This window comes from Natator depressus, chromosome 12 (genome assembly GCF_965152275.1).
Source record: "Natator depressus isolate rNatDep1 chromosome 12, rNatDep2.hap1, whole genome shotgun sequence".
Classification (NCBI taxonomy): domain Eukaryota; kingdom Metazoa; phylum Chordata; order Testudines; family Cheloniidae; genus Natator; species Natator depressus.
The window spans coordinates 42,811,692-42,832,519 of NC_134245.1; the positions used below are offsets into that span (position 1 = coordinate 42,811,692).

At 49.5% G+C, this 20,828-nt stretch overlaps 1 protein-coding gene across 1 annotated transcript in view; it reads left to right on the plus strand.

The window, feature by feature from the left end:
- Positions 1–20,828, plus strand: part of PMFBP1 (polyamine modulated factor 1 binding protein 1) — a 355,442-nt gene that overhangs the window by 237,752 nt on the left and 96,862 nt on the right. Inside the window, exons 10-11 of the mRNA XM_074968998.1 lie at positions 1,954–2,037; positions 5,703–5,906. Coding sequence (XP_074825099.1) covers positions 1,954–2,037; positions 5,703–5,906 — 288 coding nt within the window. The remainder of the gene's footprint in view (positions 1–1,953; positions 2,038–5,702; positions 5,907–20,828) is intronic.

The window sequence follows — 20,828 nt, forward strand, 5'->3', positions numbered from 1 at the left end:
AGGTTTGCACAGACTCGTGAGGACAAGCCTGTGACGTGGGGTGGAATGGGGCTGCAGAATATGCTTGGGTTGGACTTAGCTTCGTTTTTGTTCTTGTTCATCAGAAAGGGGGGTGGAGGGAAGGAAGCAGCTTGTGTTTTCTCAAGAACAGGTAAGACCATGTCGGGCCCACATCCCTCCCCCTTGAAACCAGACTTTCACCTGGAACAGCACCAGTAAGTACTAACAAGGAGGAAGAACAGCATGCCATTCAAACAGCCCTCTATGCGCAGGAACCAACACAGCTCACCCCATTTTTGTTTAGTCTCAGTTCAGACCCAATGGTGATAGGCACCATAAAACACCTCACATAGCTAGCTAGGAAAATAAGAAATATACAAGAGAAATTAAGGGATATGATCTGCTGTACGGCCTGTTTCTGTTGTCTTCCTCCTCCCATCCCTGAGCCCTAAGGTCTGCAGTCATTTCTCATGATCATCTGCCCTGTTTGGATTGTCAGCACCACGGCCAGGAACCTCATTGCCTTACTTGTCTGTAAAGTACCGAGCACAGTTATGCCCCTAGACAATGTGGCAAACTGAATCTGCTGCAGAATCATGGCACTGGTCAGGGCCTTGGAATCCAAGGGGCATGGAGCATTCTGCAGGATTGTAGGTCCTAACTAGAGCAGAGTTCACTTCATTGCATTATTTACCATTGTGCTGGCCTAACTCCATGCCTGGGTGCTGTATTGCATCAGAGAGAGAACAGAACAGGGCAATTACCGAGTGATCCATCCCCTATCATCCAGTCCCAGCAGTCAGAGGCTCTGGGACACCCAGAGCATGGCGTTGGATCACTGACCCTCTTGGCTAATAGGCAATGATGGACTGATCCTCCACGAACTTATCTAATACATTTTTGAACCCAGTTATGCTTTTGGCTTTCACAACATCCCCTGGCAAGGAGTTCCACAGGTTGACAGTACACTGTGTGAAGAAATACCTGCTGCCTGTTCATGTCATTGGGTGACCCCTGGTTTTTGTGTTATGGGAAGGGATAAATAACACTTCATTATTCACTTTCTCCACCCCAGTCATGATTTTAGTGACTTATATCATATCCCCCTTAGCAGTCTCTTTTTTAAGATGAATAACCCCAGTCTTTTTAATCCCTGCTAACATGGAAGCTGCTCCACACTCCTCATCATTTTTGTTGCCCTTCTCTACACCTTTTCTAATTCTAATCTACCCTGTCTGAGATGGGGCGACCAGAACTGCCTGCAGTATTTCAAGGTATACACATACCATGGATTTATATAGTGGCATTGTGGTATTTTCTGTCTTTCCCAATGACTCCTAGCATTCTATTAGTTTTTTGACCGCCACTGCACATTGAGTGGATGTTTTCAGAGAGCTAGCCACAATGACTCCAAGATCTCTTTCTTGAGTTGTAACAGCTAATTTAGACCCCATCATTTTGTATGCATAGTTGGGATTATGTTTTCCAATGGGCATTACTTTGCATTTATCGACATTGAATTTCATCTGCCATTTTGTTGCCAGTCATCCAGTTTTGTGACTCTTCGCAGTCAGCTTTGGATTTAAGTATCGCAAGTAATTTAGTATCATCTGCAAACTTAACCACCTTGCTGTTAACCCGTTTTTCCTGTATGACAGAGCCTTCAAGGACTGATTAATAGGGGGATGTGTGAGTTGTGTTAAGGACACATGAGAGTTGCACTTGCCACTGGTTTGCAGAGACATGCAGTTGGTTTGTTGGTATGATGATGAGTGTTCACTTGATGGATCACCTGATGATTCCTTGTTCTGTTCACTCCCTCTGGGGCACCTAACATTGGCCACTGTCGGCAGCCAGGATACTGGGCTTGATGGAGCTTTGATCTGACCCAGTACGGCTGTTCTTATGTTCTAAGGTGGAGCTGAATGTCTAATATGTTTCCTTTCTCTTCAGCTTGGGGAGTGCAATGTGCGTCTGGCCCAGGTAGCAGGAGAGAATGAGGCTCTACAAGGCCATCGGCTTGAGCAGATGCTAGAGGTAAGACAGCCTGAGTGTATGGAAGACAAGCTTGTTAGAAACAGGACAGTTTAGTAGTAATGGAGATCACGTAAATAGACCTGTTCTTAAAAAGAAGATAAAGACTAGTTGGGGGGAGGAGGAGGCAGATCGAGGGGGCATAGTGGGAGGTAGGGGGCAGGAGTCGGACTGAGGGAGTGTAGGGGAGGGTTGGGTGTAGGAGACGGCCTGAGTGGGAGCTGGGGAATGTTGGGGCAGAAGGTGGACTGGGGTGCAGGGGAAGGAAGGAAGGAAGGAAGGGGAGCAGGAGGGGTACACGGGTGCAGGGGAAGAAGCCGGATGAGGACTGTGGGGTGCAGGGGAAGGAAGGAAGGGGAGCAGGAAGGGGTAGGGGAGTGCAGCGGAAGGAGGGGGAACGGAAGGGATGGGCAGGACAGCAGGAAAGGGTATGAGGTGCAGGGGAAGAAGCAGGAGGAGGGCTGGGGCTGCAGGTGAAGGAAAGAAGGGCAGCAGATGGGGGTATGGGGGTGTGGGAGTGCAGGGGAAGGATGGGAGGGGATGGCATGTAGGGGAAGGAGGGACAGCAGGAGGGGTACAAGGGTGTAGGGGAAGCCCCAGGGGTGCAAGGGAGTGAGGGGGAGCAGGAGGAAGATGTGGGTACAGGGGAGAGCAGAGGCTGAGGCGGATAGCATGAAGTGGAGGAGATTGAGGGGAAAGGGAGGGAAATATGAGGGCAGTTAATGTATGGACAGGTGGGGGGCAGAAGACCATGAAGTTGCCCAGAGGGAGAATATGAGGGGACAGCTGTGTGGGCATGGTGGGGTACTGAGAGCCGAGGCTGGCAGCTCCCCATAGCCCAGGGGGAGCAGAGGTCAAAGGTCCCCTCTTGTCAGGGTGGCCTGTGTTTCCGGTTTTGTCGGTGAGGCCTGACTGTGACCCTGATCTGATCACACACGAACGGGGGTTGCGGGAGCAGGTGAAAAACACCCATTTGTTTAAACTTGTTATTTCGAAGCTTGTCTCATGATGTGGGGGGGTCTGACTCCTGACTGGTGAAGGCTCGGGACTGCCCATTCAGGGCTATTTCAGCTGGGTGAGGTGCCGGAGCCGAGGCCTGGCATGTCAGGTGTAATTGAGCACTAGGAGCATGAATTATGGGCCTGCCCTCGAGGCGAGCAGCTCAGCCCTGCCTGTCAGCTGGGTCCCCCTGCCTGACAGGGAGTTCGCCAGGTGCATGAATCAGGATTTGGCACATCATTGTTTAATACAGCCCCATGCTAATGTCTTTTTGAAATGAACCCAAGAAAGCTGTTAACCTCAGTTAGCCAGCTGTCCTCTCTGTGACCTGGATAAATCACCAGGCGGGGACTTCGAGGAACTCCATTCTCATTACTTGGGAAATGGACAGCTGTGCAGGCTAGGAGCAGCCAGGGGAAGGGCAGAGCTTCCAGTCCGGGCAGATGAAGCTTTTCAGCTCCCGGGAACGTGCAAGGAGTGCAGAGATTTAACCATCCTTCGTACCACGGGCACCTCCGGTATTGTACAGCTGGGCGCTAAACTTAGCAGAGAGCCACTAGCCCCCTGGCATACCTACCACACCATCGTTTCTGCCCTCCCTCCTCTGCCCCAGGGGCTGTCCCAGTGCGGGGTGCCCACCTCTGTCTGGCAGCCCTACAGAGACTGTGCTGCTGCACTGAAAGAGAAACCGAACCAATTTGTTATATCAGTGGAGAGTTCATTCCCTTGCAGTGCAGCCCCCCGGCTTGTACCCACCCCGCAGTGCAGCCCCCCCACTTGTACCCACCCCACAATGTAGGAGCACAGGCAGGTCCCATCAACCAGCCCCTCTGCTTGTATCGACTTCCTCTCTGATGTAGGGGCACCAAGCTGGTCCCACCATACAGACCCCTGCCCCTTCTTGCCTTTTCTGCAGTTCAGGGAGGGCCATCTCAGTCTCTCTTTGTCTGTGGGCACAGCTAGCTAGGCCTTTCCCTGTCCGTGGCGTCTGGCCCCAGATTTTGCATTCCCTGTCTTCTGGTTTGGAGAGGCCAAGAGTGAGGGCTGAGTTTGGCCTCCGTGAACTCTCCCAGTGACCTGTGAAGCAGGGAGAGGCAGAGCCAGATATCTTCCCAGTGTAACAAGGGTGTGGCAGATATTGCACCTGCTTGTGATGTCTTTGGGGACCATCTTGCAATAAGTTTTGTGTCAGTGTGGGTTAGGGATTGTATGCAGCTCCAAGGGAGAGGGTTCCCACTGCTCCTCCAGGAACCAAACACAGTCACCAGTGATTAAGGTGGATCACGTAGTTGGCACACAGATAGGTGTTCCCCCTCCCCAGAGGCTTGCATGGACTGGTTCAAACTGGGTTTTCCAGAGACAACTAACAAAGAAAGGGATGTTGATATAAAAAGGCAACGTTTACATTGACTTAGGGCCTTCTTCCTGATCCAGCAACTGGACAGGACCTTTGGTCCAAGGGGGGCCCAACCTTCACAGAAGACTTTGACCTCTGGGTAGCTGTTAGCATGCATATAGGAATGTGTATTGTTTTTACAGGTTTTCCCTGTAATGCTTTTACGTTAAGGATCAAAGTGTGTGCTTAGGAAGAGCTGAGTGGTAACCGGTAATGGCCATCAAGCCCTGCTCAGAGCCCTGGGGGAGAAGCAATGCTCAGGCACTGTCCGTTACACAGAGCTGGCTTGCTAGGGATATCACAGTATAAGGCAGGGAGCTGGGCAGCCCGAGAACCCCCAGCCAGAAGGGAGTGGGACAAGGGTCCCACCCACAGACAGGTGGCAGCTGGAGACCTCAGACCAGGCTGGGCATTCCTGGAGTGGACCACACAGGGCCTGTACAGATGCAGTTACCCTGAAAGTGTGGCAAGGTCACAAGTGCAGACAGGGAAGGGGCTGGACAGCTTGTCGTTCTGTGAGATTAGGAGTGTTTAACAGAAATCTCTGAGGCTGCTGCTTGGAAGCACTTCCTCTGAGTGCTTCTGACCTGAGAAGGTCTCTGTCTGTTTCAGTCACCCTGCAGCAGCCCTCTGGGGACTCCGTCACTCTGGCTGGGCCAGCAAGGAGAAGATAATTCCCATGATCTAAAATTGCTGGGGGTCTCCTGAAAGAGGGTGGGAGGAAGGGATCCTCTCTCTCTCTTCCCGGGCAGACGCTGTCATCCCTGGCTGGGACATTCCCTGAACCTTCGTCTTTTAAATACTTAAAAATTTTATTAAAGCTAATGTTAAAAAATTATATAGTACACAGGTTAAGAAAAGAGTGTCTGTACATCTGGGTATAGTGCTTAGATTGTCCACAAATACAATTTGTTTTGAAAGTCATGAGATACATATAGTACATAATCAGCAATAACCCACATTTAGGTGAATAAATTTAAGAATACAGTTTAGATATTAGCATCCAAGTATTCGGGTACATCACTCATGAAAAGTTATACCGAGAGTTGTTTGTGGAAAGCATATATAGCAATGAGTTTCCACTGGATTCTAAATCACACAGGGACTTGGGAGCCAGACCATCAGAATGAGGCCACGCGTCTCTGGGAAAGCAGGGCTGCAGACTGCACCTGAGGGCAGCAGGGTCTTCTGTGTGCCCAGTGCTGGCTGCGGGGCTGCCAGGCGGGGCGAGCCCCAGGCTTCCTTTGGTGAGGTGTGTGCGTCTCCCCGCCAGATCGAGAAACTGCCGTCCAGCCTGAGGACCTGGGGACAAGCCAGCGGGAGTCTTTCCTGTGAGATGCCAGCACGCCAGTGGGAGGAGCAGGCAGCCGAGCAGGCAGAGCTGCAGCAGAGACTTGCTGGTGTTCAGGATGAGCTGCAGGAGGAAGAGACAGCAGCGCACAGGCTCCAGGCCGAGGTGCGGGCCGCTAGCCGGCTGGTAAGACACTCACTGAAGCACCCAGCTGGAGAATATCAGCTGCATAAGGGTTTGCCCCTTTCTCGGCTGTGTGCACAGTACCTACAGCTGGGCCAGAAAGCTGTGCTCTGTTGGGGTGCCTCGAGATTGCCACCGCGTATGCTAGAGAGATGATACTGCCATTTCTTACTGTTGCCCCTTTTCGACCTGAGTGGCTAGCGGCAGTTTGAGGTGCTGTAGTGTTCCAGCAGGGAGCAGAAATTGGTGAGAGTCAGGTATTTCTTTGACGCAGTTTTAGCTGTTTATAAAGAATGCACAGAGTCCTGTGTCTCTGAACACAGAAAGAATCAAACAGCAGGAAACAGCTTCTTTAGATAACAATCCAAAAGTTCTCTTGTACCCCAACACAAAAACATCTCTCCAGGTCAGATACTGTGCTTTCAGCTGCTTCTGTTAAGAGGGAAGGTCCCCTTATGGAGTAGTAACTGGTTAAAAGATAGGAAACAAAGGGTGGGAATAAGTGGTGAGTTTTCACAATGGAAAGTGGTAAATAGCCAGGTCCCACAAGAATCCATGCTGGGATCTGTGCTAGTCTGCATATTCATAAATGGTGTTGGGGTTAACAGCATGGTGGTTAAGTTTGCAGACGATACTAAATTACTTGCGATACTTAAATCCAAAGCTGACTGCGAAGAGTCACAAAACTGGATGACTGGCAACAAAATGGCAGATGAAATTCAGTGTCGATAAATGCAAAGTAATGCCCATTGGAAAACATAATCCCAACTATGCATACAAAATGATGGGGTCTAAATTAGCTGTTACCACTCAAGACAGAGATCTTGGAGTCATTGTAGATAGTTCTCTGAAAACATCCACTCGATGTGCAGTGGCAGTCAAAAAAGCGAACAAAATGTTTGGAATCATTAAGAAAGGGATCGATAATAAGACAGAAAATGTAATATTGCCTCTCTATAATATAAATCCATGATACGTCCACACCTTGAATACTGCGTGCAGATGCGGACATCCCATCTCAAAAAAGATCTATTAGAATTGGAAAAAGTACAGAGAAGAGGAACAAAAATGATTAGGGGTATGGAACAGCTTCTATGTGAGGAAAGAGTAAAAAAATAGGGACTCTTCATCTTAGAAAAGAGACGATGAGGGGGGGATACGATAGAGGTCTATAATGACTGGTGTGGAGAAAGCGAATAGGGCAATTTATTTACACTTTCACACAATACAAAATCTAGGGGTCACCCAATGAAATTAATAGTTAGCAGGTTTAAAACAAATATAAGGAATTATTGCTTCATGCAACACACAGTCCATGTGTGGAACTCATTGCCAGGGGATGTTGTGAAGGCCAAAAAATAACTGGGTTCAAAAAAAGAACTAGATAAGTTCATGGAGGATTGGCCCATCCGTGGCTATTAGCCAAGATGGTCAGGGGTGCAACCCTATGCTCTGGTGTCCCTGAACCTCTGACTGCCAGCAGCTGGGGTGGACAACAGGAGAGGGATCACTCAATAATTGCCCTGTTCTGTTCTCTCACTCTGAAATACCCAGCACCGGCCACTGTCGGAAGACATGCTCCTGAGCTAGATGGATTGGTCTGACTCAGTATGGCCATTCTTAAGTTCCTTCCGGCTGTCTCTGCACGTGTCTACACTGCATCACAGTACGGACTACAGGGGTATGAATTGCAGAGCACACCAAAATGTTGGGCTGTAATTGTCCCATGTGAAGACTTCCGGCACAAACTAAAAGATACGCCGTTCTCATTAACGTAGTCCTCTTACAAACTGGGAGAACCTGTTACCAACCAGAGACTCTCTCACTGGATTAGGAGTTGTGCAGAATGTTGTTACATCTTAGCTCACAAGCCAGTAACTCCTGGTAGGAAGACCCACTCCACAAGAGGCACTGCAGCATCAGTAGCCTTCTTCAGACAGATTCCCCTGGTGGTGGTGGTTTGCACAGCAGCAACTTGGAGTTCAGAGCACACTTTCACCAGACTGCTCCTTGGGCTTAGCATTACACTCCAGTGCTTGGTGCTACTGTCCATATTTAGCTAAGAACTCCTTGCCCATCGTCCACCTGGTGGAGCTCTGCTTGCCAATCTCCCACAGAGGCCTTCAAAGAAGAAAGCGAAGTTACTTCCCAAGAGTTACCTCTGTGCATTCAAATTACCCGCCCGCTTTCCCTCTACCTCAGAGTTCTGTTCAGTGTCAGGGCTCTGGAGTCTACGGAGAAGGAACTAAGGCTGTTGAGGGGGGTGCACCCCCTCACTGAGTCGCATGATGATATCATCCTCATGTCAGTGGGCATGGCTTTCCAAGGTAGTTCCACAGCTTGCCGCCAGGGGCGCCGTAGCCTACAAGTAGGAATGCTCAGGGGAAACTTGCAGAGAACAGTTACTAGTGAGTAATATCCCCTTCTGCAAAGGTGGGCACCCTGAGCAGAGCCCTCCACCCCAGGGCATACCTCTCTCTAAAGCCCCTCCTGCAGCTCAGTTCCTTCTTTATAAAGTCCTAGTGCTACTTACTGCTCCTTGCTCATCACCTTCTAGGAGTTGATTCCCATTGACACAGAGACAGCTGGTCAAGCCCTAGATGCTGAGTGAATTTTTTTTCTTAATATTGAGGCTAGCCTTAGACTCACCCAATTGTAACTGCAGGCATGATTGTTCCTGATTTGGTTCATTCATGGGCCCATTTCTGTAGTACCTTTGGATTCACGTCACTTGGCTCTGCTGAACTGAATGTGTTCAGCTTTCCCAAAGATTCCTTTCTCTGATGTTTAGCAATAGAATCATAGAAGTGTAGGACTGCAAGGGACCTTGAGAGGTCATCTGGTCCAGTCCCCTGCATTCATGGCAGTACTAAGTATTATCTAGACCAGGGGTTCCCAAACTTGGTTCACGGCTTGTTCAGGGTAAGCCCCTGGTGGACCGCGAGACGCTTTGTTTACCTAAGCGCCCGCAGGTACGGCCTCTTGCAACTCCCAGTGGCTGCGGTTCGCTGTTCCCGGCCAATGGGAGCTGCAGGAAGTGGCGCAGGCCGGGCCACCACTTCTTGTCCTATCCTCAGAGGTTAAGGAGAACAATTTTTCTCCCTCCTCCCTGTAACAACCTTTATATACTTGAATAGTTCTTTTAATAAGATATTCTTGATTTCCTAGTTGTACAATCTTTTTTCCCCTTTATTTCTGCTAGAGAGATCTAGAGTCCAGTTTCAGCCATTTTAGATGCATTCTTGGTTTGTCCCCCTTCTTAGCTTTTAGCTGGGGCGCGTCTTCTCTGGATAACTTTGTGAAAGTGCTTTTTAGTTCTCTTAATGCTTTTGGCAACATTAACTCATTCTGCTTTCTAGCAACTTTCCCTTTCCTCCTTAACTGACTCTTTGTATCTGTGTGGTTCCCTCCCCGGCTGTCCACACCCCAGCAGAAATCTTAACTGTAAATCTTGGGGCATTCACATGCTCTGGTGATGGCAGTACAGAACCCAACACAGAGTCAGCCCTTAGCCATGTTCCTGTCCTTTTCCTTTTCTGAAGAATTGTAATCTGCTATGTCCTAATTATGGTGACAAATAAGATCTCCCACGCTTATGGATTTGAATTATTCCTCCAATTACATCTTTCTCACTACATTTCTTGATTGTACATCGTTTGCTTTCCCAAAATCTAATGCCTGCGTAGTGCTGGATTTGGTGAGCTCCCCATTCCTCACTGTGCTCAGCTGTCAATGGTTTCACCGTCTCTATTATTCGCAGTCAGTCTGATCAGTAAGAAGTAGATGCAGGATGGTTCTCTTCTGGCTAATTCCCGCCCCCTTCTGCCCCCCCAAGAAAATCATACAATTGTTCTGTACATGATCTGGGAACTCTGGGATTAGCTCTAAGCACCCAGGCCCTTATTTAGGCATCTTGACTCCAGTGAGCGCTGCTGGCTGCTCAGCATTTTGAAAATCAGGCCACTTATTTAGAAGCCTAAATATGGGTTTAGGGTCCTAACTTTAGGGTCCTACGTTTAAAATGTGCTACTTGTTGAGGAGAGGTTTGTAATAGTTACACATTGATTTCACTGCCAGTAGTAGGATGTCTGGACAGTGCTCTAGGTTCTCTGACACATGGCACGACAACAGAATCCCAGCAGCAGTATAATAATTATTCAGAATTGAACTCTGTCTGCCAGCCAACACCTACAAACAAAGCTCCTTTCTGTCCGGGGAAGCAGACCCACACCATTCTCTTGTGGTAGGCCATGAATTTGGGCTATTTCAGACCAGTTGAGAAGAGCAAGCTCCTGAGTCCTGCCGGTTTCCCTGTCTCTTTGATAACAAGGGACTCCAGCTCAAGCTCCTCTGCGGCAGTACGGCATGGGGAGAGAGGGGATCCCTCATGCAGGCCAATCCAGGGCATTTCTAGTCTCAGTGGAAATTAGGCTTTTCTGCTTTCCCAGTTTTCACCAGTGTCAATAGGGTTCTGACTAGAGTGGGAGGAGGGGACGCTCAGCCAATGTGAGCAATGAATTGTGCAGTCCTCTGGTGGGTTGTACCCAACACCCTAAACTCCACCCGGAGTCCATTGGGCTGCCAGTGCAGATCCGGGAGCCCTGGGCACAGGCTCCCAGCAAGAGGCCCTGCTCAGTAAGCCAGGCTGTGGTTCCTGCACCAGCGCCAGTCCTCAGGTGGCTTTAAGGGGTGGCCCCACGTAGAGCACATAGTGACCCCGTCAGCATTGGAAAGAAAAGAACTCAGCCTCCTCACCGGTGACTGGGCCACTGCTGTAATGTGATCGTCAGACAGCAGCTGGTGGCTAAAATCAACCCTTAGCTGACGATTCTAATAACTAGCGGCCGACATACTCCCTCCGTCACAGGGATAGATATCATCTCCACCATCTCCTCCGGCTCCTTCCCCCAACCCACAGCATCACCTCAGTCCTGTGTGCACTGAGTCGTGGCCAGCTTGCTCTCATCTGTGACCTGATCTCCACCAGGAAGTGGCTGAGTCCCTGAGCTGCATCGTTCAGGTCACGTGATATGGAGGCATACAGCGTCAGCATACAGAAAACACCAGACCTCAGGCCTCCTCATTAATCTTGCTGCTGGCCCCAGGTACACCTGGAAGAGGAGGGAGAATGTCACACTCTGCCACCCTTCGTCTGAGCGCTCTTCAGGCAGAGGAACCGTTGTGCCTGACTACCTGCTCAGACCTCTGAGAGAAAATGGAATTGTGGGTCCCCAGGTGAGTCAGCAGCATGACATGACCGGTGGTAACAAAGGTAGCCGACAGATCTGATAGCCGCACGGACACAGATCTTCGTCCACAGCCAGGAGGAGATCATCAACCACCATGACTAGTGCAGTCCGCATGCCCTAGCCAGGTCTCTACCTAGATTGATAAGGGGCAAGGCGATCGAGGACATCTAGATACTGAGAGAGTTGTCTCTCCACAAGGGTCCTCAAGCGCTGTAGGTTGATAATTAGCTAGATTGTCTGAATCGAGTGTTGACTTCTTGAGCAAAGGCCACAAAGTTGCATCCTTCAAAGCAATAGGCAGCCAGCCCTCTTGGAGAGGCATTTTGACAATCACCACAAGCTAGAGGCTTAGTACTTCTCCACTGGCCTTCACCAGCCAGGAATATGTGGCTCCAAAGCACACGTTATGGGACAAAGTTCTCCCAACACCTCCAATACTTTAGCGAGCATCACCATCTGGGACTTTTGCAGAGAGGACAGGGTCTTGCTTCCCCTCCAAAGAAGCAGATAACTCATCCCTAATCTGATCAATCCTGTCTCATAGACTCATAGATATTAAGGTCAGACGAGACCATTATGATCATCTAGTCTGACCTCCTGCACAATGCAGGCCACAGAATCTCACCCACCCACTCCTGCAATAAACCTCTCACCTATGTCTGAGCTATTGAAGTCCTCAAACCATGGTTTAAAGACTTAAAGGTGCAGAGAATCCTCCAGCAAGTGACCCGTGCCCCATGCTACAGAGGAAGGCGAAAAACCCCCAGGGCCTCTTCCAATCTGCCCTGGAGGAAAATTCCTTCCCGACCCCAAATATGGTGATCAGCTGAACCCTGAGCATGTGGGCAACAAGCAATTTCCTCACATTAGGAGGCACTCAGACCAGCTACCAAGCTGAGGCAGGACTGATTTACCAGACTCTCTGACTACCACTCAAAACAAACCTGCTATCCAAGGTTTTTCTGGATGCAACAGTGGAGGAAAAGAATTAGTTCTTTTCCCCCTGTGCAACTGATCAGCCTCAGCACAGGACTTCCACCACCAGCACGCCAGCTATCTCCCCTCTCGCTTCATTTATTGCAGATCATCTGTGAGCCTGGGTGACCTTCTGAGAGCAAAGCCAGTGAAGAAGGTGCCATGGGACCACCGCGTCAGTGGTGGAGAACACAAGAGTGTTATAGTGTCCTACCAAACCTTCATGGGATTAGTCAGTGGAACAAGACTCTCCCTCTGAGCTCTCTGTAGCCCTTCTGGCTCAATTAATCTCTGACGACAGACCATTGAAACAACAGGCGAGATGAGCCCCAGCCTCAAATGCAGGGGTAATGGCCAGCCTGGGGAGGAGGGTGGGCTTCGGAGCCCAAGTTCCAACCTGAGCCCAAACATCTCCACAGCTGTCTTTAGTGCCACAGTGCGAGCCCCAGTCTGTTGACCTGAGTTCTGAGACACACTGCTGCGGGTTTCTCCTTGCTGTGTAGGCATACCAGGAAATCCTAAGCCAGCGCAGAAGATTCATCCTCTGCATGCAGACTGAAATCTCCAAGAACTATCAGTCGGTGCCTTTCCAATGCCATGATGGTGAGGAGCTCATTCAGCTCACTGAGCAATTTGGCAGTGCATCAGGGCAAGCAGTACACCGAAACCAGTCCCATCGTCGTCCTCATCTTAAACCTGCTCTGTCTGATCCAGTTTTGGAAAGAGAGAGCTGTTACACTTTTCACAGATTCCAAGGCCAGAAGGGACCATTGTGATCATCTGTCCGACCTCCTGTATCACACAGGCCAGAGAACTGCCCCACAATAATTCCAAGGGCAGATTTCTGAGAAAAACATCCAATCTTGATTTAAAAATGGTCAGTGATGGAGAATCCACCACAACCCTTGGTAAATTGGTCCACTGGATAATTACTGGTTTCAGAGTAGCAGCCGTGTTAGTCTGTATCCGCAAAAAGAAAAGGAGTACTTGTGGCACCTTAGAGACTAACCAATTTATTTGAGCATAAGCTTTCGTGAGCTACAGCTCACTTCATCGGATGCATTCAGTCCAAAAGATTTTTTCCCCCCACCTCTCCTGCTGGTAATAGCTCACCTTACCTGATCACTCTCTTGTTACAGTGTGTACGGTAACACCCATTGTTTCATGTTCTCTCTGTATATAAATCTCCCCACTGTATTTTCCACTGAATGCATCCGATGAAGTGAGCTGTAGCTCATGAAAACTTATGCTCAAATAAATTGGATAATTACTCTAACCATTACAGATTTATGCCTTATTTCCAGTCTGAGTTTGTCTAGCTTCAACTTCCAGCCATTGGATCGTGGTATACATTGCTCTACTAGTCTGAAGAGCCCATTATTAAATTTGTAGATACTTACTGACTGTGATCAAGTCACCCCTTAGCCTTCTCTTTGTTAAACTGAATAGATGGAGCTCCCTGAGCCTATCACTATAAGGCAGGTATCATTCCTTTGGCTCTTCTCTGAACCCTCTCCAACTGATCAGCCTCCTTCCTGAATTGCGGGCACCAGAACTGAACACAGCATTCCAGCAGCATCACACCAGTGCCAAATATATATGTAAAATAAGCTGTCTGCTCCCACTCAAGATTCCTCTCTTTATGCATCCCAGGATCACATTAGCCCTTCTGGCCACAGCGTTAACACTGGGAGCTCCTGTTCAGCTGATTCTCCACCCGGACTCTCAAATGTCTTTCATGGTCACTGCTTCCCAGGATAGAGTCCCCCAGCCTGTAAGCATGGCCTGCGTTCTTTGTTCCTAGATGTATACATTTACATTTCGCTGTATTAAAATGCATAGTGTTTGCTTGTGCCCAGTTTACCAAGCAATCCAGATCACCCTGAATCAGTGACCTGTCCTCTTCATTATTTATCACTGCCCCAATTTTTATGTCCTCTGCAAACTTTAAGCTGGATGCGGTCAGCACACTCCCCACTGACCCCCCACTTGGGTCCTGACGCATGGAATACTAGTGACAACTGTGCCAAGACTGGACCTGCAGCAGCATCCAAGCAGTCTGTAATACACGCAAAGTCTGGTATTAAACCGTAGATGGTTGACATTTCATTTCCCACCAACTGAGCACAAATCATTGTGAGAGTAATACTCCCCTTCTCCAGCACGTTCCATCTGTCAACAAATATTAGTGAATTAAAATGAGGTAGGCAAGTATTGTACAGAAAGGGGAGGTGCAGCACAGGGGCTCGCTGACTTTCCCAAGCAGTACACTGAGTCACCGGCAGAACCAGCAATTGGGTTCAGGGCTCCTGACTGTGAGGCCTCTTTGTCACCACAAGATCCGCTTTGTTCTCTAGTGTTTTTGCTTCTTTCTCTGTAGAAAGAATCCCTACAAGTTGTGGGCTATTTATTTTGGACTTTTATGAAGGACTTTTTTTTTCTGCCTCTGCCTCTGCCTCTCCTTTCCTTTATATATTTGTGTCTCCGAATTGGACGTTCTCCTAATGATCTATGTCTTGGAGGGTGCTAGTTGCACAGTGGGGGCTGAGTTCTGGTCTTGGGAAGAAATCATTGCTGACTATCTGTTGGCAGGTTGACTGTCCCATTCATAGTACTTTGTAGCCCAGTGAATTTGAGCAGCTGTGACAGGAGGTTGTAAAGAAAAGATGAACCTTGGTCACAGGTTCTCAGGTGTTCTTTGTTGGTAGAATTACTCTTCCCTTCATCCTGGTGACTCGATATCTCACAGTGGTGTAGGTATGACAGAGAGACTCGCCAACAAGTATTGTAGAGTCTTGAGCTATTTCACTGTAGATTGCAGGCTGAAGGGCTGACTGTCCGTACAGAAGGGCTCTGTCCTCTGTGAGGAGTAGACCAAAAGGGTCAGCTCTGAAAGAGGCTAAAGGGAAAGTACACACTGCTCCAAGCCTCGCCAGATCACTTTTCATAATACCAGTACAGAAGCAGAATTATCTTTCCAGTAACAATTCTGACTTGACTGATATCAGTTTCCTGACTTCTCATAGTCTATCCCTGGGTTTTCTATACACCCCTCCAACTATACCATAGTGTTAGGTAAAGTAGTCCTTATTTGTTTTCACAGAGTCTTCTCCCTTCCCTGGCTATGGGAATCCATGCTGGGGGTGGGGGTGTATATGTGGTGGGGGACCCAGGTGTGTACACAAATGCGCACATCATAATAATCATTCTGGTTACATGGAAAAGCTTTCTCAGAGATGCAGGCCTTGCTGGCCATCCTGCTCTGAACTGGTCTAATCCCCTCTGAAAGTCCACATCACAGCCACAACCTCTCCCCTGAGAGTGCTTTATCGCTGACGATCGTGCTCCTCTGCTGAGTGCCCCAAAGGAGCTAGCTGTCTTGGTAGGTCCTGCGTGGGGGCGTCCTTGATGGTGTAGCTGGGCCCTAACATGTCAGTGGTTTGACGTAGGTATCAAGGTCTTGAACAGGCAACAGGCCAAGGTCACTGGAGGGATCTGATCGCAGGGTGTTGTGCTCACAGTGGCTCATGCGATCGAGGAGGTGGGGTACCACATTCGGCATGGTCTGCAGCCTCTGCTTCTGCGATCACTCCCAGGTACAGCGAGCTGGGGTAACGCAGCCAGGTAACAAGTGTGTGGGTCACGGTGGCCATATCTTCATCCAGGAAGAAGAGGTGACCTTTCCTAGGAAGCTGGAGGTGCCTCTGATCTGCCTGGTCACCTGGTAACGAGTTACCCCAGAGGGAGGCTGAGCACGTACTGGAGTGTGTGCAGAAGACAATGGGGGGGGGGGGTGGCGTAACCGCACGGATGATCTCAGTGGGCTGGCGCAGACTCACACACAGCTGTTTCACGGCAGGCCACGGCTGCACTAGCGCCAGCAGAGGAGGCTGGGGAAGCCTGTTTCTGGGTGCAGATGTGATTCCTATGGTGTCTGTGCAGACTGAGTTGCCTGGACGTTAATAAGTTTCCTGTTGGTGAGGGGCAAGCCTGTGTCCACTGTGTCCTGTCAACCTAGAGTGACTCATGTCCTTTATTGCTAACGACTGCACCTTTGCTGTGTGTCCCCATGTGCACTGCAGGAACGGGGCCGGGGGGAGCGGGGGGAGAATATGCGAGTGTGCCCGTGGGCACTCAGCCAGGTGGGGGGTGTCGTGTCTGCGAGTGTGCCTGTGGGCACGCACCCAGGTGTGGGGGGGGTGTATGTGAGTGTGTCTGTGTGCACTCCAGGGACGGGGACGGGGGGGAGCAAGGGGAGAATATGCGAGTGTGCCCATGTGCACGCACCCAGGTGTGTGTGGGGGTGTATGTGAGTGTGTCTGTGTGCACTCCAGGGACGGGGCCGGGGGGGAGCAAGGGGAGAATATGCGAGTGTGCCCATGTGCACGCACCCAGGTGTGTGTGGGGGTGTATGTGAGTGTGTCTATGTGCACTCCAGGGTTGGGGACGGGGGGGAGCAGGGAGAGAATATGCGAGTGTGTCCGTGGGTACTCAGCCAGGTGTGTGGGGGGGTGTATGTGAGTGTGTCTGTGTGCACTCCAGGGACGGGGTGGTCAGGGACACATGCAAGTGTGCCCATGTGCACTTCGGGGTTCAGGAGCATATGCAAGTGTGTCCATTTGTCTTCCTGGGGCACAGGGTGTGGGGAGCATACATGTGCCCAAGAGTGCCCCTCGGGTGTGCGGCATATGTGAGTTTACCCGGGCTTGTACAAGGGTGGGGTGCAGTGAATGCAAGTGTGCCCGGGGTTTGTACCTCAGGGGTGGGGGCTCCATGAGTGTGCAAAGCATGCTGGGTGCCCATACTAAGCTGGGAGTGTGTCTGCACACCTTTGCTGATGCCAGCTGTCAGCAACTGATCAGTTTCATAGCATAGATCAGGTCTGCGTCCATGGTAGGTATGATGTGGTGAGAGGGACCAATAGCCAGCCCTGTCAAATGTGGAGAGAATAAAGAAAACAAGGGAGCTGTTGGCTGAAACAGTCCTTAAGACTGGCTTCACTCCATGCAGTCTCTGTAAAGAAGTAGTCCTGGGGGTTGTGGAGAAACAGACAGCCTCCAGGCCAGGAGGCTAATGCACAGCCGCTGCTGTTTGCATAGCCGCAGAGCCCTTAGGAGAGACTTGGGAAAACTAGCTTGGACTCGAATGAATATTTACAATTCTACTGCTCCACAGTTGAACGCAATCACAGCCCTGTGATGTGCATGCTTTGTGTATCAAAGGAAAAGGAGAGAGAGCAGTAAAGATGGAGTTGCCTTTGGAGAGACTTAGAAACACAGATCTCCCTGCTTGTGGCAGAATGAAAATGCTTTATTTCTGATAGGAGCAATTTATTCTTCAGGCACTTTCCTTGATATCAGAAGGCGCCTGGCTGGATTCTGAAGTGGATGGTCTTTAATTCAGAATGAAAGAAAGGAATGGAAAGAATTACAGTTATAGAATTGTGATTGTTCTAATAAACTTCAGGAAGAGGGGAGCACTTCCAGAGCGTCAAATCTCCTTTTTCTTGTTGTTACAGCACAGAACAGTCCTCGGAAGAGCTACTCCAGTTTTGTGCTTCTGGTCTGAGAAAGTGAGCTGTTTGATGGACCACAGTGTTCCATGCAAGTTCTGGTGTCACACAGAGTGGGACAGGCTAGAGGATGGGTGAGGCTCCTTGTGGCCCAGAGCTGACCCTGTGTTCTGCTGAGGTGCTAGACTGCATGCAGTTGGATATATATAGCAGTGACAGCTCACAAAAGCTTATGCTCAAATAAATTTGTTAGTCTCTAAGGTGCCACAAGTCCTCCTTTTCTTTTTGCTCAGACCTCAGTGATTCAGGAGCCAAATTAGCAATCAGCATCACCCAAAAGAGCCACGGTCATGTGAAATCATTGTGTCATTTACTATAGGACTACAGCTTCCTATTCGAACAGTAGGACAGGGGAAATATTGAGTTTTTATATATATGTAATTCTCACAGCAAAATGACTGACAAAATAATAATACTTGATCAACTGCAATAGGATAATAGTAAAAGCATCCATCCTGTTTGGCTAATAACTTAAACTGCTTAATAAGTAAATGACTGTGTTTTAGTATCCTGTGCTGTGAAGAGCCCCTGGCGGCTCGCGAGCCTGGGTCGGAGTATCACTGATGTATAGGGAAGGTATGTTTGAACCATGACATGGATCAGAAGATGGGAGGATTTACGTCAGAACATTGCAGAGAGCTGTGCGTAACAGACTGCAAAGGACACTGCGTAGGTCCCTTCAGTGAGGACACAGTGACTGGTATTGTAAAATACACCCAGTACCATTGGCATGCTGCCAAGGAAGAGCTAATCTTAAGGAGCTGCTATCCTGGTTGTATATCTATTACTGAACAGTTGCATACAGTGCCATAGAAAATCAGTTCAGAGGACCGTCCCTGTGCTGCCCACTATAGGCGACAGGCACCCTGGCATAAGCAGGAGGGAAAACACTGGCTCAGGAGAAAGGAGGCCAGTCCAAAGCGGTTGTGGAGTGTACGTAGACAAGGGCACATCATGCTGGGAATGTCGGGCGTTGGCAAAGGGTTTGGTGTCCCTGATGGAGACACAGAAGGTGGTTTCTCAGGAAGGCTTGGAGAGGAATGGTGCAGGTGTAAAGCGGGGGAAGAGTAGTCCAGGTTTGGGGGGCAGGGTAGTTCTTCATAATAATCAGCATCTGCTACTGATTGGGTCCATCTTCTGTTAAGCGCTGTAAGCACATAATGACTTTGTGCAGAAGTTTTACCAAACCAAGGCCCCCAACCTGACCCACTGTGAGTTTGTTGTGAACCCATGGATTACAGGTTCATAATAACATGGAAGGACAGGGTCTTCTTTTGTTATTATAGACCCCGAACCGTGCTCTGCTCCCCTCTGCATGGTCCCTGCGCATCTCAAGTCAAACGTGAGCTAGAAGGCTTGGAGGATTGCAGTGAACACCATGAGTGAGGGAGGAGATGGGAAATGTGTGATTACTTTGATGGACTATGTGTGCACGTACAGGAAGTCACGACACCAGGCAAGGGACATCTGAAGAGCTGACCGGTTAGGGTGCGTCTACACAACAGTTAAACACTCAGGCAGGCCCTGGCCAGAAACTGAGGCTCACAGGGCTTGGGCTGCAGGGCTGTAAAATTGAGGCGTAGACATTCAGGCTTAGGCGGGACCCCAGGAGGAGGGACGGTCCCAGAGCCCAGGCTCCAGCCCACGCTCATATGTCTACATCGCAGTTTTGAGCCCCACAGCCCGTTAGCTGACCTGGGCCAGGTGCGGCCATGCTGCGGGTCTTTTATTCCAGTGTAGACACACACTTAAGCTCCACGGGCATTGGGGGATGCTCCTTCACCCCTGCCCTGGAGAAGAGGGGGCACTTTCAGACTGTAATGTGTTTCGATGTGAAGCTGATTCCTGGAGCATTTCGCCTTGTGGCTGCATACATCCCTTGCGGGGCACTCGTGGGAGCTGCCAGGAAGGCAGTCACTGGGATCTGAGTGACCACGCTGGTGCAGGGAGGTGCTCCCCGCACGTGCAGGTGTGGCCCAGTATGCTGCCTGCAGCGGGGCACACACAAGAGTCAGTCGCCCTTGGCAGGAACCTGCATTCAGTGTGAGAGGCTTAAAATAGACGGTGACGCTTGGGTCCATCTCCTAAAATCTTCTTCGGTTTCTTTGCTGGCAGCTAATTCTAGATACGACAGTGCATTGTGGTATTTGATTCTTGGAATTTTGCTAGTACGTCCAAACTAGGACCTTCCAGATCACATGGTATAGCATCAAAAACACTCATTCTTTTCATTCACAAATTTGCCTTGTGGGAATGGCAGCTGCTCAGATAAAGTCCAAGGGAAGATGAGAAATATGTGACAGAAATCAGAGGTTGCCCGATTTGGTGTGCTGCAGAAATAGCTGTACATCCTTGCCCTGAACATGAATCCACTGTGCACTGCATAGCCTTCCCTCTCCCCCGCAGCTGCGGGGCTCTGACCCCAGCTTTTGAACAGGCTGGTTGTTTGTCAGGGCAGACGGACATCATTTTAGTGAATGACAAACAGGGAACATTCTGGCACACCCGGGGCATTGTGGGCATGTTGACTTTCCATTGGAAAACGATTAAATAGTCATTGTCAGTATTTCACAAGTACATAATGATCACCAAGCCCCAACGACTCCCACAGCAGGACGCAGTCTGAGATGTAACAATTCCCAGAGGCGATTTGCTCAGTATCAGGCAGACCAGGTTGAAGCAACCATGAGAGTGTCTTTTGTTTGATCATGTAACTCTTCTTTGTTGTATTTTTCAGGGTATGTCAGGGCGTTCTGAGCTCTGGAGGGACATACTTTGGGGAAGAAATAACAGTAAAGATCAGGGAAGTCATGGCCATGACAAACACATTCTTACTTATGACTTACAAAGCTTTGCAAAATGATTGTAGGACTGTTAATGGAACCATTGAGATGTGTGCATGCATCAATTAGGTAGTCTCTGCAAGACTGTATGGCTGTAGCCATTCTGCTTCCTTCTCGCTGCGGTTTCTTCCTTTCCTGATTTGGTCACCTCTGAATGTGGATAGGGCGTTTTTCAGGGCGGGGTCCATTTCTTTCCTTCGACCTGTAAGGCGCCTACACAGCAGCTCTCATCTGTTTTATAGTGAGAAGTACATAGCGAGATTCTCCTGCATAATTGTGCTGGCAC